The sequence below is a fragment of the Catharus ustulatus genome, chromosome 3 (assembly GCF_009819885.2).
Source record: "Catharus ustulatus isolate bCatUst1 chromosome 3, bCatUst1.pri.v2, whole genome shotgun sequence".
Lineage (NCBI taxonomy): Eukaryota > Metazoa > Chordata > Aves > Passeriformes > Turdidae > Catharus > Catharus ustulatus.
This window is the reverse complement of record NC_046223.1, coordinates 23,838,471-23,859,957: the sequence shown is the minus strand read 5'-3', so window position 1 is coordinate 23,859,957 and position 21,487 is coordinate 23,838,471. Positions and strand designations below refer to the sequence as shown.

The 21,487-nt window shown below is 38.9% G+C and overlaps 1 protein-coding gene across 1 annotated transcript in view; it reads left to right on the top strand.

The window, feature by feature from the left end:
* PPP2R5A (protein phosphatase 2 regulatory subunit B'alpha) overlaps positions 1–21,487 on the top strand; it is a 42,814-nt gene that overhangs the window by 17,807 nt on the left and 3,520 nt on the right. Inside the window, exons 3-11 of the mRNA XM_033054091.2 lie at positions 4,976–5,077; positions 9,784–9,876; positions 12,661–12,791; positions 12,995–13,054; positions 14,255–14,363; positions 16,672–16,725; positions 19,805–19,855; positions 20,557–20,676; positions 20,765–20,892. Coding sequence (XP_032909982.1) covers positions 4,976–5,077; positions 9,784–9,876; positions 12,661–12,791; positions 12,995–13,054; positions 14,255–14,363; positions 16,672–16,725; positions 19,805–19,855; positions 20,557–20,676; positions 20,765–20,892 — 848 coding nt within the window. The remainder of the gene's footprint in view (positions 1–4,975; positions 5,078–9,783; positions 9,877–12,660; positions 12,792–12,994; positions 13,055–14,254; positions 14,364–16,671; positions 16,726–19,804; positions 19,856–20,556; positions 20,677–20,764; positions 20,893–21,487) is intronic.

Genomic DNA, 21,487 nt, shown 5'->3' with positions numbered 1-21,487 from the left:
ACAATGTAATATAATTTGTTAATGATAACTTGGCTCAGAACGGCTTGTAAAAACAAACAACTTGCAAGTTTTAATTATTAGTTGAAACATGATGCATTCAGGTTAATTAACATGAAAGAACTGGTGCACTGCAGGTACTTGCAGTCTGGGTAAGCTTTAAAGTTGTTTTCTTTCAGAAAATGGCAATATTTGCCTGTCTTTATTTACTAGTGGCAGTGGAGAGTTAGGCTAAAGTTTTCTGGTAGTGATTGCTGCAGGCGGTGGTGACAGGAGAAAGGTTTATCAGTGTAAGAAAGCAACTTTACTTTGTAAATACTTTATGTGGCTGTTTGTTATTGTTTTGGCCCTGGAGAGCTGTGCTAGAGTAGCCTAAGTGGTTTGCTGAAGTTATAAACCGTGGGATGACTTGTCCCTTGCAATTGCTGCTAATGGCTTGTTGAATAATGAGCAAAATATTTGTGGTTGTTATCTGCTGACTTTCCCAGGTGTTTATGTGCATTTTCAAATGCTACTTAAGTAATGTTTTTGATCTGCCTGTACTCACTCCATGCACAGGGAATGCAGCTGAAAGACACGTGAGAATAATCTGAAGTTTTTTTTTTCCTAGAAATATGAAATGTAAAAACAATGGCTTTAGTGCCCATGCATTTATGTTAATGGTTCTCTAAACTTTGGTGAAGTTTACATAGATAAAATGCTGACTTTAAAAGAGCTCTCAGGAACATAAGTAGAGCAAGCAGTTCAAATACACAGCCTGCAACTTGTGTAGTTCTCTATACAGTACAAACTAGTTTTTTCTTACATTTCATTTTGTTTTTAGGTAGTTTGTTTGTTGTTTGGTTGGGGTTTTTTTCTGGGCAACTTATAGGGAAGATCAGATCTTTAATGTAAACAAGAGTGAAAGTTTTGCCATAATACTGAAGGGCTAGGATTATTGAAACCCTTTTAATCGTTTTGGCTGTTTCAGCAGATGCTTATTAAGTTTTACAAAAAAAATCTAGGACACTGGGGGGTTTTGTATAGTTTCATTTTTTAAAGGACCTGGTTTTCTGTCCTAAATGTTTTTTACACAAGAAAATAAAGGACAAAGTATGTTCACCTCTTCTCAGACTTCTTTTTTTTTTTCTTGCTGCTGGTGGCAGCAAGCCTGAATCCTTGCAGTATTTTCTTATTCTGTGTGCCCTCTGTAGCCCCTTGTTAGAAGAAAGAATATACTAACTAGCCCATAGTACTTGTTGAAGGGAGATTTTCTTTTATATTGGAGTTGTTTTCTTTTCTTGGAGATAAGGTGGTGTCGAGCTGTTCTTTTGAGGTTTTTGTTGTTGTGCAAATGATTGGATTCTGTGGATGCTTGTTTTTCCTTCCATAACAAATTTCCATCTCCTTTCCTCCCCTAAAAAATGACAGAAAGTGAAGAAGCTCAGTGAGAGCTTTAAATGCTCAGTGAGAGCTTTTTGAGAGCTTGAGACAAAAGATCCCTCCAAGCTTGAATAGTATTTCTAATCTCCCTGGCAACTGGCAGCAGAAAAGGCCTTTGCTGTGAATTAGGACGAAGTACCAGCTTCCAGAAAAAAATCTGCATGGGTCTGTCTCTTCCTCCACATAACACCTGTGTCAGGCTGCAGGCCTTTCTTGGTAACAAAACTTGTATGAGACTGAAGTTACTGTTTCGTTTTGTTTGGGTTTGAGGTTTTTAGGTTGTTCAGGGTTCCTACATTAAAAGAAAAAAAAATACTTGAGTTTTACTGCAGAGTTGGAAGTGTGTTTTTGGGATGAAAAAGTTGAAATGGCCTTAATGAAATCCAGCTATCATCTGGCTGGTAGTAAAGGACAGGCAGACTAAAAAAAATTCCTGAAAAAAGCTGGAGTGGCAGCAGTGGCAGAAACAGAAACAATTTCTTTCCAAAGCCCCTTGTGTTTCCCTAGGCTGGGACACCTCTGCAGCTCACAGAGGAAACAGCCCCAGGTTTCAAACAGGTTTCCTTGGATTCTCCTGAGCTGTGGGGAGGCTGAGTCAACAATGCCTTAAAGGTAGCAGGAAGGGAAAAAAGATGTTGTTTCTGACCAGTATGTAGGCAAGGTCTGTGCAGGTGAGGAGGTCTCTGGCATTCCTTTCTTTCACTGTCTCTGTTGGCAGGATGGCTGCTGAGCCAAATATCACACAGGCTCCTGTGGCTGCCTCTGCTCTGCTTGGGTCCTGAGGCAGGGAGCTTGAAATTGTACCTGTGCCATTTCAAGCCACTGAGGATGGAACAACATCATTTTAAAAAAGCCTTTGTTTAAACAGATGTGCAGGACACGCTGTAGGTTGTCTTTTTGGTGCCCTGGGCAACCTGATTTTCCTTCAGCTGAGGAGTTTTGCTTACAAATAGTTTTGAAGGTGTAGCAGCCTTCAGTGCTCCTCTGTTCTGGGTCATCTAAAACTAGTGTCTTCTCTGTTTGGAAATTCTCTGTTCAAAGCACTCTGAAGCTAAAAGGAAATTAGGGTTTGGCATTGTGAGTATTTTAAGTTTTAAAACTTCCTGGGAAATTAGAAAGTTCTACCTTCTATCAGTTTTGGGAACATGACAGAAATGTCTCTTCAGTACATGTAACTCTTCATTTCTTTGTGCCTATCAACCTTGCCTTGTTCCCCAGCAGCATATAAAAATCTAATGTAATGAGATTGTCCTAACAGGCTGTTGAGTTGTGAATTCAGAATTTAAAAGAAATCAGGTATCTCAACCTGCACAGTCAGAAATTGGAATTTAACCTAGTATCTTTCGAATGTTTAGATCAAATGTACAGACAATAAGGGACTTTCTTCTTTTTTGTTTTAATAAAATATAATTGCTGTATCTCAGTACACTAACTGGTACATTTTCTCATGTCATTTTTTGAAAACTTTGAGATTTAATTTAAAAAACTGGTGCTAGATTTATCTGGAAATCTATCCAGCTTTAAAAACCTTTTGTGGTTTGTGTTTCTGCAATCACAGTTTTGGGATAAGGCACCACTTAGGAAAGAAAAATAATTTTTTTAATAATATGAGAGGATATAGAGAAGAATTTGCAAAAGTATTGCAAACGAAGTAACTTAACTAGAGTCTTTTGGAAGACAGGCTAGTATGTAAAAAGAGTTTAAGATTTATTTTAAATTTCATGTATTCTCAGGAGATGAATAGTGCTGGTGGAAGTATTGAATACTCTGAAAAATCATACAATTGGTTTTCCAAAGTCCTGGCTGAGAGGCTTGCTCATGTCTCTGCTACAGAAGTGTATTTAGTAGCTTTGTTTTGGACATGAAACTTAGTCACTACTCTGAGGTTCTGTGCTAAAGGCTGACCAACTCAGTTGGGCAAGATGCATCTAGAAAGAAAAAGAAGTGTTTTCAGGAGATGTTACCAGAGCACTTGCAAGCAGAGGTAGAACATTCTCTGTAGGAGACTGATTCTTGTGCTGGAGGGTTTTATTGAATACTGGGTAAGAGCAGACAAAGCAAATAAGAGAACCAGGATTGTAATGTTTGTTGTTGAGCTTGATTAAAATTGATGTTCTCTGACTCCTATTTCCCCTTCCTCTCCCCACCCCCAGCCTTTTGTTCTTGAGTTTTGGAATCCCAAGTCGCATGTGTTTACAACATTAAAGAACAACTGTGCTGTTTTTTGTGGGGTTGTTTGTTTGGGTGGTTTTATTTGGTTTGGGCTTTTGTTTTGTTTTTTGTTGTTTTTCCTGTGCATTAGACTCTGAGACAGCTGAGCCCATCCGCAGAGAACTTCATTGCCCTTCCAGTCCAGGACAGCAGTGCCACAGCTTTGCCATGTCCCAGCAGGAGACAGTGACACAGAACAAAGGGCACAGGAGGAAATGAAAAGTCATTTTATGCAATAACTGTGTATCTTGTTTAATGAGGCAGCTGGTTCTTATGTGCAGAGCCAGCTGGGTGACTTCAGTATCTTTCTAAAGTCCTTTTGCTAGATTCTTCAAACACCTTGGAGACTCCATGGGATATGTGCAGGAGGATTTTCTGCAAACTGTCTAACAGTTTCTTTTGTGCTTAGTAGGCTTGGGTGATAAGCAGCTACTTGAAACAGATTTGATCAAAAAGACTGGAAGAGTTTGAAAGGTGATTGGAAAAGTCTCGTTCCTGAAAAAATGGAAGAAAATGCAGAAATGAAATGAACTCTGTTCTCTTTTGTTTGTGTTTGGGATTTAAATCCGGTGTGTTATATCTTGTGCAAGAGCTGACATTTTTCCTTTGACATCTGAATGGTCTTCTATCCACACTTTAATATACTTCAAAAATCCTTGAAGAAACCTTTTTAAACTTGTCCTTTTGAAATTGATTTGATGTGACTGTATCATACTAAAAGCAACTTAAAGTAACTTTAGGAAAAAATAGCTACTATGTGAAATGGAAAAACTAGAATGGTTATGTGTTTCTAACTTTCCAAACCCTTGAAACATCTTGAAATTTTCAATGGTGAAAAATGTAAACAGAAATACCTTGACATCAAGTAAAGTGGAGAACTACAGAAATAAGATATATTTTTGGGATTGTCTGCCTTACATGACAGACATGTTCTCACTTACATAGAGAGAGGTCTCTTTAAATCATTATTCATTAGTTATATTTTATTTGTGGTCTTATATAAAAACAGATGTTGGTGTCATGTAGTTAAAAATTGTTTTTTATAAGGGAGGCTGAATTTTGTTTTGCTTCCATAGTTCCAGGAAAGAATCTGGAATATGATCATGTCTAGCTACAAGCTTGTAAAGCAGTTGAGACAAAAGTTACTTTCCTATTTTCACTGATGTGTTACAGACTTGTGGCTATTTGTATTTTGCAATTTTGAAAAAATGAGCTAGTGATTTTTTATGTTACTTGTTTTTAGATGATTTTGTTTAATTTGATTTCAGGATAAATGCAGTACCTTAATGAGTGTGAGCTGTGAAAGCATAAGCAGTGATACAATTAATTTTTTTTTTGCTTGCAGATTAGTTCTAATATTTTCAGAACACTTCCACCTAGTGATAACCCAGATTTTGATCCAGAGGAAGATGAACCAACTCTTGAAGCCTCATGGCCCCACATACAGGTGTGTGATTCCTTTACTTTCAAGCCTTCTTGTAAGGCAAGAAATCATTTTGTACCTTTGTTAAGAACAAAAAAATTGCTTTTATAATACAATTGAGTTTTTATACCTGAGAGGGAAAAAAGTGCTTTTGTTAGAATATATAAATAGGACTGAATATAACTCTTCTGAATGGCTTAAATACTATTTTTTAAACAGAGGGATGTACTGTTAAGTATTGGTGTATGTATGGCTTAAAACTGTGGGTATTTTATGTTCTTCACCTAAGAGGTTTGTTTTCTGCAACTGAGCAACTTTTTAGTGTTGTTTCAATAAAGGAGAAGTTAATAATAACAGTTCAGTTTCTTGTGGCAATAACAAAAAATGGAGTAATAGCCTTTATTTGTCCTTTGAGCACATAGAAATCCCCTCCTTCTTCCCCACCCTTTTCCCTCCCTCCATGCAAAAACTTTACAATATCAACATTGTTTGGTAACAGTTGCATGGTTATTCCATTGTTGGACTTCTGTGGCAATCTCCTGATTTTTATAGCACTGCTGTATCAATCACGTGATTTACTTGAAATGCTGCTGAATTCTGTTTTATTTTCAGTTAACTCTTAGAAGCTGTAAATGTCCAAGCACATATCTGGGGTAGTTCTTTGCTGAATTTATGTAAGTAGTATCTGTAAAAGAAAAGTGGAGTAGCAGCTCCTACCAGTGAGTAGGTTAATCTGCTGCACATCTACATACCATTTGTTCTCTCCTCTCAAGAGCTAAAATGCTACCCTGTCCCTATAATATTACAGTTCTAATGCATCTGCAAATGGTCTTATTTAAAACCTGGGCTTCTAATATTGGCTCTAAAAAGTACATATTCAGCATAGTATTTCACACTGAAACCAAACAAGAATTAAGTTGTCACAAAAAATAGCTCTGCAGGTTAAAGGCTGTGATGATTATTTTCTTATGTATGGCTGATTCTAATTTATAGAAGAGATGAGTATAACTGAACTAGATAGGGACCTGACTTTGTTGGGTGGGAAGGTGCAAGGGCTAAGCAGATGTCTCTTGTAGTCAGTGGCAGCACCATCTGATTTTTAAAACCTGTGTCTCATAGGTAAAATTTGTAAATACTTGCTCAGTTCACTTTAGGTCATAGTTGAACTCTAGTCCAGTTGATAGAAAAAGACCTGTAGATTTTGTGATCAATTCAATTGAGCCTTAGGCTTACCTGAGAGGAACTGAATGAGAGTTGTAGCCTGTGGTATTATTTGAAATGTTATTTTCAGTTTCTTCCTTGCTTTTGTTCCAAGGGAGTTTTTGCCAGGCTGTCTGGTCACTGGTTGTGGATTTCCCTCTCCCATGTCTGTTGTTCATCCTGTCCTTGGAATTCATCACTCCATGCAGCACAGTGGCAACAGTTTGTGTTTCCCACTCTGTCCTTTTACAGTTCATGTGCTGCCCTTCAGGAACACAAAGGAAATGTCAGATTTTGTGTGTGGAAGAAAGGCTGTACACAACCCTTCTCCTCCCCAGCAAAATACACAATTATTTTTGTCATTGTCTAAAGGACTACTTAAGAGGGAGGAAGGTGTGGATGTTTTGCTGGCTGTGATTTGTGATAGATCAATTACAAACAAATTGCAGCTTCTATCCTGATCTGGCAGTCAGGTAGCCAGTTTTCTGGGAGAGGGAAAAAAAAATCTGAACCTCTACTCTTCTCTGCTTGAATCTGTTGACACAATTGCTAAGTAAGTTACCAGTGTATGTAGTCACAACAAAAGAGTCCAGACCTTCAGTAAAACGAGTGACACTTGAAAGATGTTGCTTTAAAGCAGTGCTCAAGATGGTTTGTAACAGCCAAAGTAGGTTGGACAGGTTGGCATTTGAAGCCACTGAGCATTTGGAAGCTTAGGGAGTTGCAGAGTTGGTGGAATTGGTAGTCTAATATTCTAGTGGTTCCTGCAAGATTGAATCACAAAAGCATGAGGAGCTGTATTTCATAGTTCTTTGACCCAAGCAGACCAGTTTTGAGAACAAAAAAAATACTAAATCCGGCGTCTTTCCCCTGATTCAGTATTCCCAAAAGTAATGTTCCTGTTAAACTCTAGAAAGCTGAGCATGCCTGTCTCTTTAGGTCAGATCTGTTGTGGCCAGAATCAGTTCTGGTGCCCCTAGTTTGATTGTTGCTGTTATCCTTTGAAGTTGGCAAATACTAGCATACAGGAGGAGTGGGAGTTTGGGTTATCCAGAAATGGCCACTGCAGCTTGCTTCCTGAAATGCCCTGGGTAAAGAGGCCTTCATGAATCTCCCAGGGCTCACAAGAATTTCCAAAGTTATTTGATACCCATGTCTGTTTATGGAAAGAAGCCGTAATTATCCTTCCTCCCCTGTCCTTTAGGGAAAACAAAATATGCCAATTTAGTGTTCACTCTTAAAAGTGTTCTATCCCTTGACAATTCTGGTGGCTCTTTCTCTGTATCCTTTCAGATTTTAATAAATTTCCTCAAGCATGTGTAGGTCTGTGCATCTCTGTGCTGTCAGTGTCTTCCTGGAATATCCTAGGATTTCATCTGTCACTTCCATAGCCTCATTGTGAGGATGGATCTTAGTCATCCTATGGTTAACCCTTTCTCAGCTTAAGGGCTTGCAAATCCTTAGCAGAGCTTTTTCTTGGAACTCCAGCTGTGACTTTGCAATCTTTGCGTTTCATCCTGTATTTATTCTTCCAGGACTTCAGGGTCAACTTGTCCTTTCTTGTTGGTAGCCTGATGTACCTTTTTTTCTATTTTCCCCCTGGTGGTAGCTTCTAATATTGTGGCATTGTCTAAGCAGTTATCACACATGGCTGTTCTTTGTTGTTGTCACTGATAGAAATATTTAATGTAGGAATTAATTACAGAAATCTCAGATTAAATTAAATTCCAAAATTAATCCCTATGAAGCTGTGCTATATAACCTCCCTCTGGCCATATGTTGCCCATTTCTATATGAATTTGTCTAGTTGCTAATTTGGAAAAGATCAGTAGAATCAGAATGGTTTGGGTTGGAAGGGACTTTTAAAAATCACCTTAGTCCAAGCCCTCTGCAATGAGAAGAGACAGCTGGCTGGAGATCAGGTTGCTCAAGGCACCTGTTCAGTTTGGTGTTACCTGCAGATGTGCTGAGGGTGCTCTCAGTTCCACTGTCTGTGTGGAGATATTAAACAGCCGTGGTTGAGCCCTTTCTAAGACAGAGGATGGAGTATGGTAACATTTAAAATTCTGCTATTGGGTTGTCTATTATGATGCCAAGAGGATGGTGCCAGTGAGAGGACAAGGAGTAATGGCCATACAGTGAAACAGATGAGGAACTTTACATTGGGGGTGGGCAGAGCACTGTTTCAGGCTGCCCAGGAAGGTCACAGAGTCTCTCTGGGGACATTGAAACCCCTTCTGTTCCTCTGTCACCTGCTCTAAGTGACCCTGCCTTGGCAGTGGGGTTGGATTAGATGATTTCCAGAGATCCCTCCCAGCCCTAACAATCTTGTCATCCTATGTAAACTGCTGATATGAAAAGCTCTTCTTACAGAGGGGGCACAGCACACCCTCCTTGAGGCTATGCATAAGTCACTGTCAGCTCAAATGTTCTACATGAAAGTTCTTACTGTTGTGCATTTCTCTGAAGTGAGATTCCTAATTATCACTATGAATTACTCAGGTGCTGGCTCTCAGTTTAGTGAAGTACTCAGAGTGGCAATAATTGAAATTCATGCCTGTGAGTATGAGCACTGCTCTGTGTGGGTTTTATTTTAAAGCCCAGTTAGTGATGGCATCATGTACCTAAATTGCACTGTAGTATTATTGCTAATCAGTTGTTTAATTATATGGAGTTACAAAATAAGCATTGGGAACATAAACAGCTCTGAATGTAATCTAAACATAAGGCATCTTTCCTCTCAATTCTGTCTTAGTGAAGAGATGTTTTCTGTCTACTTCATTAATCTGCCATTGTTATGGAAATATTTTGTCTTGGACTTTTGATAAGTCCCAAAATATGGGACCTGTGCTCTGGCCTCTTCATGCCACTCTCTGCTACCCCAGAACCTTTGGTACCTCTATCTCCTGTCAAGTTTTTTATCTCTGGGCATTGTGGGATTGTAGCAAATAGGAACTTGAACTAAGTAGAAATAATATGCTACAAGCCATAATGGATATTATAATTGAATTTCCAGGATATAGAAACCTAATTTTAATCTGATCTCTTTTGGTTTCTATGAATTCCTTCAGCTGTTTTAATACAACTTCATTTTCAGAGTTTGTGGTCAAAACTTAATTTCAGGAACACTTAGATTTTTCTTCATCTCTTTAAGGAATTATGTAACGTTAGAACACTTAATTTAACTCTCAGTGCTGCTAAATGTTTGTTAACCTATTTCTCTGTAATACTTCTTAACATGGCAGGAATGTAACATTTAGAACTTGTTTTTTGTCCACTAGTGGTATTTTCAGTAGATTATTTATTAAGCTTTGACTCTTCTGGGAATTAAAGTGTTCTGGGTACTTACCATAATTCTTTCAGTAAATTCCAGTAGAAGCTGTGGTTAAGCGGGGATGCGTTAGGCTTTGATTCCTTTTGTACTTTTTGAGCACATGAATAGTCCCATTGACTTTGGTGGTGGTGAGAAGGCTGAGATCTGTGTTCCTGTGTACTTGCTAACTTCAGAATGTTCATTTCCACGTTTGTAGCTGGTGTATGAGTTTTTCCTGAGGTTTTTGGAGAGCCCGGATTTTCAGCCCAGCATTGCGAAGCGATTCATTGACCAGAGATTTGTACAGCAGGTAAGAGGGGAGTTCTAAAGTTGAAAGTGGCATTTAAAGATCACCTCTCGAGCTTAATTTATCAAATGGACTCTTAAAGATTTCCTGTTGTCACAGGGTAAATTTCAGTTGTTGCAGCAGTGGTTTCTGTCAAACACTAGATGAACAGCATATCATGCCCCAGGGGCTCTATGTATGTAACTTCAGGAACACTTTGTTTTCAGATACCAACCTCAGTGCTTTGCAATGCAAGGTACTTGGAATTTGTAAAGTTGTGTTTTTCATGATTTGTAGCTTAATTCCAGTGAAATCAGCAATGTGGTAACCATATTTTTATAGTCCTTCTATGTTTGTTTTTTTAAAATAATTTTACCATGGGAAAACTTGCAGCAAACTTTTTTCTTGTAAAAAGTTCACGTACTTATTGCGCATAAAATGTGTTTCAACACCTTCTTACTTGTGTCTAGATAGTGTAAATTCTCTTTGCTATCGTGTATTAACCATGGAAGGAAAAACAAGTAAGCAATTACAGTAATTTCACGAATACAAGCCGCAGCAATTTGACAAAAATTTTGGTGGAAACCCGGAAGTGCGGCTAATAGTCGGGTGCGGCTAATATGTGAATAATTTTCTGACATTTACAACCCCAGACGTGCCAGCCAGAGTGCCGAGCCAAGCACCGGCCAGTAAAAGCCGGCATTTCGCAATTGTTACAGTGTTACCGTGTTGCCCTGGCTCCCTGCAGGCAGCACGGGGGGCGGGGAGAGAGGCGGGAGAGCTCTCTTCTTCCCTCCTCTGCCGCAGCCCAGGGGAGGAGGGGGGGGGCGCCGCCATTGCCGCGGCCCCGGGAGCCGACGGGGTGGGGGGCGCCGCCATTGCCGCGTCTCGGGGAGCCGGCGGGAGCCCCGCGCCGCCATTGCCGCGGCCCGGGGGGGGGGGGGCGGGAAGCGCGCGCCGCCATTGCCGCGGCTCGGGGAGGAGGCGGGGTGCTTTGTCCGCGCCCGCCGCCGGCGCCACGGGCGCGGGAAAGCTCCGTCCCCGCCCGCCGCCGCTGCCATAGGAGCGGGGGAAGCTCCGTCCCTGCCTGCCACCGCGGGGCAGCGCCGACCCGGGGTGACCGAGCCCAGGGGCAGCGGCGGCCGGCCCCGAGCGGCAGCGCCGGGCTGGGCCACCTGGCCCCGTCAGCGGCCCCTAGCGGGCCGAGCCTGCACAGCCTTAGCTCAGCCAGTAAACCCCGCCCTCCCGCGGTTCTGTTACTAATTGCACGCGGGTCCTCGCTGCGAACGACAGAGCGGCTTATATTCGTGTGCGGCTTATCTATGGACAAAAACCGAAATATTTGCCAACACCCAGAGATGCGGCTTATACTCAGTGCGGCTTGTATTCGTGAATTTACTGTACTTAGGAAAGTAATTGGAATTTACCATGGAAAGCAACTATGAGCAAGAAAATAAAGTGAGATTTCAGGGAAATACAGTGTAGAATGCAATAACAATTTTTGGTTCAAGGTGAATTCAGTGGGAATTCTTTTCTCTGTGCCAAAATATTTGTTTGCCAAATTTTTTTTACTTGTTTGCTCAGTGTGTGAAGAGTGAGTGCTTCATGGCAGGCCATCACAACACAGCAATGAAAAGTAAACAAGATGGATGCTTTCCTTCCCTACCTTCAGTGACTGCATTTTTCCACTTATTTTCTGGTTCTACTGTTCTTGTTTATTAGTGTTTCCTTCTCAATTTTATTCAACTTACACACAAAATTTAAGCCTGAAGGTCCTGGTGAGCTCTTGGCTGTGGGTATCCAGTTTACCAATTGACCTGTGGTCCTTAAGAGCAGCATTGCAGTTTGTTCCTCACATTTCACTTGATCTTTCTCTAGAGTACAAGATAGAGACAATGCAACCAACAGCTAGCTATATATGGGAAAAAACGTGGAGTGGTGACCCTGAGAAATTCCTGCTAAATATAAAATTGAAATGAGCCTGAACCAAGTTCCTGAACAGCTGTTTCCAGTCCCTGGTGCTTGGTACAGACATACCTAAGCAGAGACCTGAGCAGGAGACTCTGGTGACTGCTTGAGCTGTTACTGACTTTGCTCAAGACAGCTAACATTTCTGAATATGCTGTTGCTTGGGCATGCACTGTTAAAAAAAAGAACAAAAATTGTAGTCTATAATGTGATTGGAATATTATTGTATGTCTTTGAATGAGCATGGTCTTTTCTGTGTCCTTGGAAAACTTTCCACGCACTTTTTTTCTTCTAGAAAGTTTTGTTAGCCTCTTGCAGCATCTAGTTTGTATTAATAGGGAATTGGTTAATAATTGCATATCTTGTGCTTATTCTATGACCCCCTCCTTAATTGTAAAATTTCTAGTGTGGGAATGCTTTTGCTTGGCCATCAGGACACATGTGCTGTTCCGAGATAAGCAGTAAAGGATTTTGATTAAGAAATTGTAAATATATGGATTTGATTCATTCTGATTTCTTAAATAACAAGTGTAAACCTCTTACCTGCAGTTTGATGATCTCATGTTGGCAATTACATTTTTATTTTGATAGTATAATAGTAACTGAATGACTTCAGTGTCTGTTGTACACAGGAAAGGAATTAAGTTGATGGGTTTATTAGAAAAAATCAACTGTATTAAAAATGTAATTTTGAAAATCTACTATTGACATCTAAACAAAATGTACAGCATTTTTTTCCTAATGTAAACTTGTAAATTAAAGATAAAATTCAAGTCAGGTAGAAACAAAACAAAGTTTTTGGACTCTCAAAAGTAATGCGTTTCAATTTAATTTTTAAAGTTGTTGGAGCTCTTTGACAGTGAAGACCCACGAGAACGTGATTTCCTAAAGACAGTTCTTCATAGAATTTATGGAAAATTCCTTGGTTTAAGAGCATTCATCAGGAAACAGATAAACAACATTTTCCTCAGGTATGCTCTGTGTGTGTGACTAGGTTGAGGAATATTTTATCTTGCCTTCACAGTCTGGATCTGCAATGATTTATTCTTGAAATAAAAGATGTGTGTTTGTTCTGTGATCTTGCTTTCAAATATCTGAAACTTACTAAAGGTTATTTCTTTGGAATCTCTGATCCTCGCTGGCAATTTTTGATGGTTGTCTTTTTTGGTAACAGGTTTATATATGAAACAGAACACTTCAATGGTGTTGCTGAACTTCTTGAGATATTAGGAAGGTAAGTTTGATATCACAGAAGAAATAAAAAATGTTATTGTGAATGTTTGCTTCAGCTTTTCTGCTTTGGGAATGGAGGGGGCAGAGAATTATTACAGTAATGAGTGATGAAGTGCAGTCACTGATAATCTAATACTGTCTGGGTTACCACATGAATATCAAATTAGGACACAGAATAAATTATTTTTTTTTTTCAGTGCAAGTTTTAAAGATGACAGGCAAAAAATGTTTCTCAAGGGTACTTGTTTGTCAGACCTCTCTACTCTTGCTTATCTTCTACCTGATAGATGACTTGTTCTTTGATTCAGAAAATGAATGTTAACTTTTGCCCTCATGCAGAATGAAATGCTTTAATCTTCAGCAGGCTGGTTTTCCTTCAGTTCTGTTCAGGAAAGCCTTACAAGTGCTAGGACTTTTTAGTTACCATTTTTGTTTTTGCATGTTATTTCACTAACTTCAATTTAACTTTGAAGTTTTTCTCTGGTAGTTTTTTTAGTGCCTTTCCAAAACTGTCACGCGTTTCGTGGTGGAAAATTGTATTACTGGTCTGAGAATACAAATGTGGTGAAGTTACTGTGGAACAAATCTTCATGAAAAATCAAGTGATAGGGATCCCATTATTTTCTCAGATTTGTCTAAAATTTCAGGGGCAAAAGAAACTAACCTTTTCCTGAAGGACTTTGTCTGTTCTATAGCTCATCAACTCTTAAATATGACTGAATCAATGAGACAGCTTTTAAACTTTGTTTTTGAAGGGAAAGGTTGTTCAAAAATCTCAAAACAAGCGTTAAAAGTGCACTGTTAAAACTGTATCATCTATTCTTTTTTCCCTGCAAGTTGTTAATGGTTGTGGGTGACATGGATCAACTTCCTGATGCAATTAGTTTTACAACTAGACAGCAAGACTTGCTGTAAATTATTTTATTTAATGGAGGTCATGATGAAACTACTTCAGCCCATCTAATGAGTATTATTTATCTTCTAGTGTGGTTCTCTGGTATTCCTTACCAAGAGTCTAAACACTTATGATACCAGCATTTTAAAGGTTGTGCGCATGTAGAGCTATTTTATGACTTCAAAATAATCAGGTTTAAAAACAATCAGAAATGGAGTTTCAGTTGAACTTAGAGAAATTCTTGACTTGCTAGGAAAAAAAAATATTTTTTTAATAAAAATAAATCCTGCTTATTCATGTTTTCAGTATTATCAATGGTTTTGCACTGCCACTGAAAGCAGAACACAAACAGTTCCTTATGAAAGTTCTGATTCCCATGCATACTGCAAAGGGATTAGCTTTGTTTCATGCACAGGTAAGCTTTTGCCTATTTTTAAGAGTGGTGGGGTTTTTTGTATTTGCATCTGAAACTAGTGAAATTTAAAGCACTTTGTGTTATAATATCAATATTCCAAAATATTTGCAAATTCAACCACTTTTTAAAAAAGTCTTCCAGGTCTTATATCTAAATGTTAATTTTGAAATAATATTTGGCATATATTACAAGTGAAAGAATGTACCAGTGAGTCAAAGATTTACCAACTGAAGCTTTTTTGCTTGTTGTCTTGTCACACTTTAAACTTCATTTAATCCCAGGACCTTGTGCTGTTGTCATTTCCTTTATGTAACTTAAATGCTGCATGTAAAGGAACCTTGGGTATGGCCAGGTATTTATTTCAGAGGTGTTTTTTTCTTTCTGAAGCTGCACCAGTGAAGGGGTGGGAGGTAGAATGTTGTTGCCATTTATAAATGGCAGAAATGCACAGTAGCTCTCTGGATCAGCCAGGAATTATGTAGATCCATGACATGCTGTCAGAATGCTGCAGTTCCTCAACTGACTTTGATTCTTATACTTGCCACAGACAGTCAGCGTTTCATCTGAGGAATAATCTGTATCCTTTCCAGACATATGGCACTTCAAGTATTGGATATGGTTGATGCAAACTTGGAAGTAATTCTGCTATGGCTAATTAAAATTTGCTTTTGTAACTTAGCTCACTAATACAGCTCCACACAGACTAAAGATACATGAAAATGGGTTTCTAATTAAACTGAAATCATTATGACTGTATAATAGCCTACAAACAGGATCAAGTGAAGATCTGACTTAATTCCTAATTCTCATATGAAGTTTTAAATTAATCAAGTCACTTGTCTTTGTGGTTTATTGCCTGTTTGCTCCATGAAATGAGTCAGGGAAATGAAAGGGCCCAGTCACCTCCCAAAGGTGTCCTCACTGACAGATGAGAGCAGCAAGCTGCCCTTTTTCTCTGGGATGCATTTAATCCAGTTGATGGCTACTGAAAGGGCCCTATTAATTCAGATGTACCTGAAAGCAGCATTTGTCCTGCTGACCAGGCCACTTCTCAAAACGCTGGTGACGGGTGAACACACAGCACTGTGTGTTTCATTTTATCCCAGAGTGTTACATCTGCTTTGTAATCCCATGTGACCTGGTTGCTTTGTTGCTGAGTAAAGTACAGCCTACCCTTAAAAGTTAAAGCCTTAGAGATGAATTAAGCTTGAGTCTTTGTGTCTTTGAACAGTAAAGCATTGCTGTACTGAATATACATGTATAATGGGATTTATGAGATTAATGTGTGACATTTATTATTTTTTGAATCTGTACAAATGTATCAGTAGCCTAAGGACAAAAGAAACAAATTAGACCTGTTGCAATTACAGCATTGTAATTGTCTACTTTGGCATAACAGATTAAAAAAAGAAAGGGAATGCTTAAATTCAAGCATCTTGAGTACTGAAATGTTATTACATATTTTTGCTTCATATTGTGAAATACTGTGACTTTTTAAAATCAGTCTTAATGCAATCTAGGATGGTAACTAGTTCAGCAGTAGGATTATTGTATGGTTTCTGCATGGGATGGTTGTTTACTTACTCAACTATGTGCTCAATAACTAAACTCTGAGTAATTAAATAACATTTAATATCTTTGGCCTGAGCAGGCACAGAAACCAGGAGAGGCTGGGACAGCAATACTGGTCACTTAATCACATTATGCTTCCCCACTCCTTCCACCTTCCCACTTGTTGGCCTTTGCTGCACTGGGACAGGGCACTCAGCTGGACTGCAGCTGCCTGCCCTCCTATGGCCTTGGAATATGTTCACATTCTTTCACTTGTAATCTTAACTCTGAATGTTGTGTGCTGTAGATGTCTGGTACCTGAGCAATGTGCAGTGTGTGCCCAATCAAACCTGTGTTACAACTTGCTTTTCACTGGAAGTGTGGCCTTTTTTATCCCAATATAGATGTTTGAAAGTGATAGCTTTGTAATGTTAATACAGGAGTTAAGGAAAGTCTGTCTGGATATGGGGTTTGAGTTAGGGAAATATCTGCCAAGCTTAAAAATAGGTTGAAAAGTAAAGATGATTTTTGGTATGCAGGAAGTTTTTTTTAAGATAGAGCAGGTCTGTATATCTTGCTGCTTTAATTGCTGTTTTGTTTAGTTTGGACTAATATGAAATGGCTGTGTAGGGGTGTCTTGGGTTGGGTTCCCCCCCATAATCTGAAGTGCTTCCATTAGAAGTTGTGATACTTAGTAATGCTGCAATGTCCAAACAGTGTCTGCTTAAACTAAATAACCATATGACTTACATTCCAGCTCGCCTATTGTGTTGTACAGTTCCTGGAAAAAGATACAACTTTAACAGAGCCTGTAAGTGTTTTTCAGCTGGATGTCTTTCTATTTTTAATTTCAATTAAATGTTGCAGTGTAACCTCTTGAATCGCACAGCAGTGCTGTGTTATCCTGATGAAAGATGGAGAGGTAGGATTTCTTCAGGGGGGTTGAAATGAAGTCTAGAATAGTTAAGAAAATTCTGAGTTTGAAGGGGCACTTATCTCTTAACCTATGGCCAAGGTAGAGCACAAATTTAACTAGAAGTTTGAACTGCTGGTATCATGCAAACCACCCCAAATGAGAAAGGATGTAATGACTTTATTCTCTCCTCATAAAAACTAAAATTTCAATGGTTTTGGTACTGATTGCTTGTGCTTAGCCACTGCATGAAATATTTTAGGGCATAAACAATCCCGAAATTAAAGCTGAAAAGAATAACAACACTTCATTTAGACAGAAAGAACTCTGAAATTCCAAATGTGGTGTTTCTGTCCTGCCTCTTCAGTTCCTGGGGTGCCTCTTGGCACTCAAAACTCAGGTGCTTCAGGCATTCTGCCTTTTGCCAGACTGAATCTCCCGTGATACATATTGGCAGCTCAGCTAAAAAGGGTTTGTGCACAGGCTTGGCAGGCCCATGAAGAAGAACAGAGGCTCAGGGCAGTGCAGCAGCTCGTGAGGACACAGAGTGATGTCAGGGCAGCTATTAAAGAAACTGGTTTTAGTTGGACAATCAGGAATGTCTCCATTAGGGCTATGTTGATATTTAAATACTTTACCACTTTTGTGACAGAAAAATGAAGAGCTTGTGCAAGAACTAAATTTTTCTTCTATAAAAAAAAGATAAACAGCTTTGGGAAAACAGCACTGATTTTCTCTGAGTGGTCTTTCAGTGGAAGCTAGTTTTCTGCAGAGCCATTTCAGCTGACCAGTTATTCTGTAGGTGGTGGAGGATGTCTGTGGATTGCCCTTGTGTGCTTGAAGCATCTTCTTCCCCCTGCACTGCAGTGTTCCCAGGCACACTGGTCAGTGAGCTTATTTTGTGGGATAGGCAAGGAGAAAGGAATTGTAACCTGTATTCCTTAAGCCGAGTGAGGAAACAGCCCAGGCATTTTGACAGTTAAAGTTGACATGTGAGCAGAAAATGTGTAGTGTTACATAAAAACCTGCAAGATTGAATGAAGTGACAACGTGACAAGGTCAGAACTTCCTGACACAAATTTACAGAAGTGTGGTGCAGGATCCAAGCCCAAACTGCTGTGTAGAAGACAGGGCTTTAGAGCAGTGCCACAGTGCAGTTCTGAGGCTCATCTGGACTGGGGTCTGTACAATTGTGGTTGCTTCTTAATCAGTTAAAGGTGAATTCAGGGTGGAGAAGACACAAAAACTCGCTGCAGAGTCACTGCTTGTGTTTGTTTGGTTATTACTCTGGGTATAGAGTAGAAGTTGCTTTATAAAGGAATTTATAAGGTAAGAAGGGAAGCTTTAAGAAACTTTCTGAAATGCTTGGAAAGTAAATGTTAAAATTTGGGGCAGCTGATGAGATAGCACTGGAAATTTTTCTTGGCTTTAGGTCAAGTAATATTTTAAGAACTCCATCAGAAGGCTGTCTTCACACATACCTTACTGTTATTTTTCTGGCAGGGATTGTCACTCAGGGTCAATTTGGAAGACGTTCAATCCCAGCTCTTGTAGCTATGGTAGTCTGCCTCAGGTCAGTCCTGATGTTTGCAGAGATGACAAGAAGAGTTTGTTACCTAACCCTGCTGAGTGCAATGGCCTTTACATGGAAGAAATCAGGCTAAATGTGCAGTCTTTGTGCATCAGTTAAGTTTTCCAGCAAGTGCCTACAGTTGTAAGCCACTTCATGGGAATCCTGTAGCTCAGGGAAGAATATTAGTCTTGTGTAGTAAAAGCAGCAATCCATGAACATAAATGTGCAGGTATCAACTTTTTTAATATAAAAGCACAATCAAGCTGGAAACTGATGCTCCAGGAGCAAGGGGAGCAAGGAATAGGTATCTCATTGAGGTGTGCACTGTTATACTCAGAACATGTTATTCCTTTATCAAGTTGAGAATATAGGTGTCTTCTCCAGCAAAGTATATTTAAAAATTCTTGCAGTAATTTGTGCTGGGAAGTGCACTTTAATCATACTAACTTTTTTCTCTGGAAAGCCACTTTTGATAGTGTATGTAGTTGTTAATGAAGCAGACAGCTGGAAAGCCAAAGGAAAAAAAAATCAACAGACAAAAAGCAAATATGGAAGGTATTTACATAATTGAGTAAATTTTCCCTTTGGATATGATCTATTAGGTGATGTTGTATCATAAAAAAATAGAGGTCCTTTCCTCAGAATGTTTATAAGGCTCTGAGAATGTTTCTGCTTCTGGAACATTGTTACAGCTTTTTTTTTTTATTTCTTCTTCTTAAAGCCAGCATTCATTTTGTAATTTAGATGCCATGTGAGATGTTTATTTCTAGGAAAAATGCCTCCAGCCTTTCTTTGCTGTATTCCTTCCATTCCTCTTGGGGACTGTACTTTCCAATTAATTTTCCCAAAGGTTTTGTTTTTCCAGTCTTGTGTAAGGTAGTTTCAAATGTAGATACCAGAATACATTTTCTCTGTAAGTTCGCATCTTTCTTACTTTAGTTTCCAGTCTAACATGTCAAACTGTAGCAGAGAAAAGGAAGAGTTGGAGGCTATGGCTCCTCTGTAGAGCCCTGTCAGCATTTATTGTTTTTTCTCGGGCTTCAAACCTTTGATACCAAGGCAGGTGCTCCCCAAAGTAGGGATGAGTAGAAGACAAAAAATATTCTGTGGGATTTAGCTACAGGGGAGTTAACTTCACTTTGTGTGCTTTGATGTGATCAGCATCCTGTCAATTCATGTGAGTACTGGGATGGGAGCAGAATGTGAATGGATAATCACAGGCAGACAAAGCAATAAGAGTCTGAGTTATTCTGATAACCTAAACAAGACAAACATTTAAATGTTTATTCAGTTTTCATTGAACATCTGGATAAGGAAAAGCAAACCTAGTACCTTTTTTTTTTTTCTTATCCAGTATGTAGTAGAAACTTTTCCTGCTTTAATTTGTTTGTATTTTTCATACAGGTAATCAGAGGACTGCTCAAATTTTGGCCAAAAACGTGCAGTCAGAAAGAGGTTGGTTTTGTGTCTCATTTCTGGTGTCTGCTGTGATATCAAGTCTCATGGGGCAGATTGACAAACCTTCCCTCTGCTGTGCTCCTCAAGAGTCTTGCAGAAAACCTGCAGTTCTTGAAGCTTCTTGAGGCACTCACCCTTGTCATGTGCTCAGTCTGGTTTCTTTTATGTAGTTAAAATGAGTTTAAAAACCAGGAGTTTGATTTATCCCACCAGATTCCATCCCCAACAGCTCTGTAAAAGTGGGTCCCTTAACACTGTTGTCTCTTTTTCTGCAAGTGGTGATAAATTTTTCTGTGCCAGCTACACAGAGTTCTGCTGGTTGCAATTTTATATGGGAATTAACTACTTATCACTTCAAAAGCTACGTTGGTGATCTCTGATAATCTCTGCAACCATTCTTGAAAGAAGATGCCCTATTATTTTTTTAACACTAAACCCCATTTTCTGCAGAAGCAGTTTGGTGAAGTATTCAGTATTTACACAAAAGTCCAAGAGGAGAGCTGTAACCTGTTAGCTGAGAATGATGATTGAGTTCTTTTAGGCTGCAAAACCCCTGTGAATGTCTAAATGCCTTGTGATGACAAGCAGTGTTCTTTGCAGGATTCATGACTAATACATAAGCTGCGTTTTGTTTGCTTTGGTTTACAATGGTGATACAAAGCATTCTCATCCTTTTTTTTTCCTTTCTAAATAAACAGGTAATGTTTTTAGGTGAAATTGAAGAAATCTTAGATGTAATAGAACCAACACAGTTCAAAAAAATAGAAGAGCCTTTATTTAAGCAAATATCCAAGAGTGTGTCAAGTTCACATTTTCAGGTAAATAAAATAAGTATTTAAAAACCCCAAACAAATGTTGTGGTAACTTATTTTATGATTGTTATGAATCCTTAACTTTGTGTTTCAGGTTGCAGAAAGAGCTTTGTACTTCTGGAATAACGAATATATTCTTAGCCTGATTGAGGAGAACATTGATAAAATTCTACCAATTATGTTTGGCAGTTTGTACAAGATCTCCAAAGAACACTGGAATCCGTATGTAACATTTCACTTTATCTGTAGCACCATAAATAAATTGTCCACTGTTTCAGGTTTGGATTGGGAGCTTGTAAATGTGATTTCATTTTTACTTAGATGAAATCCATGATATTCTGGGTGTTACATGGAGTGTCACTTCAGCTGTGTTGTTGTTTCACTGTTCTGCACTGTTACGATGGAGACCTGGAATTTATTGAAAAAGTGTGAGGAAATTGGATGATGGTCTTTATATTGTAATCACAATATAAAGTTCAAAATGCAAATTAATGCTCCTTAGACCAAAACCATTTCCAAGGGTTGATTCTATTTATGCCTTGCTGTCCTTTAATAGTTCAGATGAATGCAATTGTCTGTGTCTCCTTAAGTGTTTATTGCTGATCAGTGAGATAAGAAGGGGAAAAGATGCTATCAGAGAAGAGCAACCCTTATAAAGGATGATAGGACTGAGAAATTAGTGACCACTTCATATTTAGTGCCACAAGTTAAATATGGATATTCCTGTGTTTGAAAGCAGCAGTAACGGTAGTGAAATACTGAAAAGCAAAGCTTGCTGGTGCCAGCACCCTGAATCAAGTTGCAAGTTGATATGCAG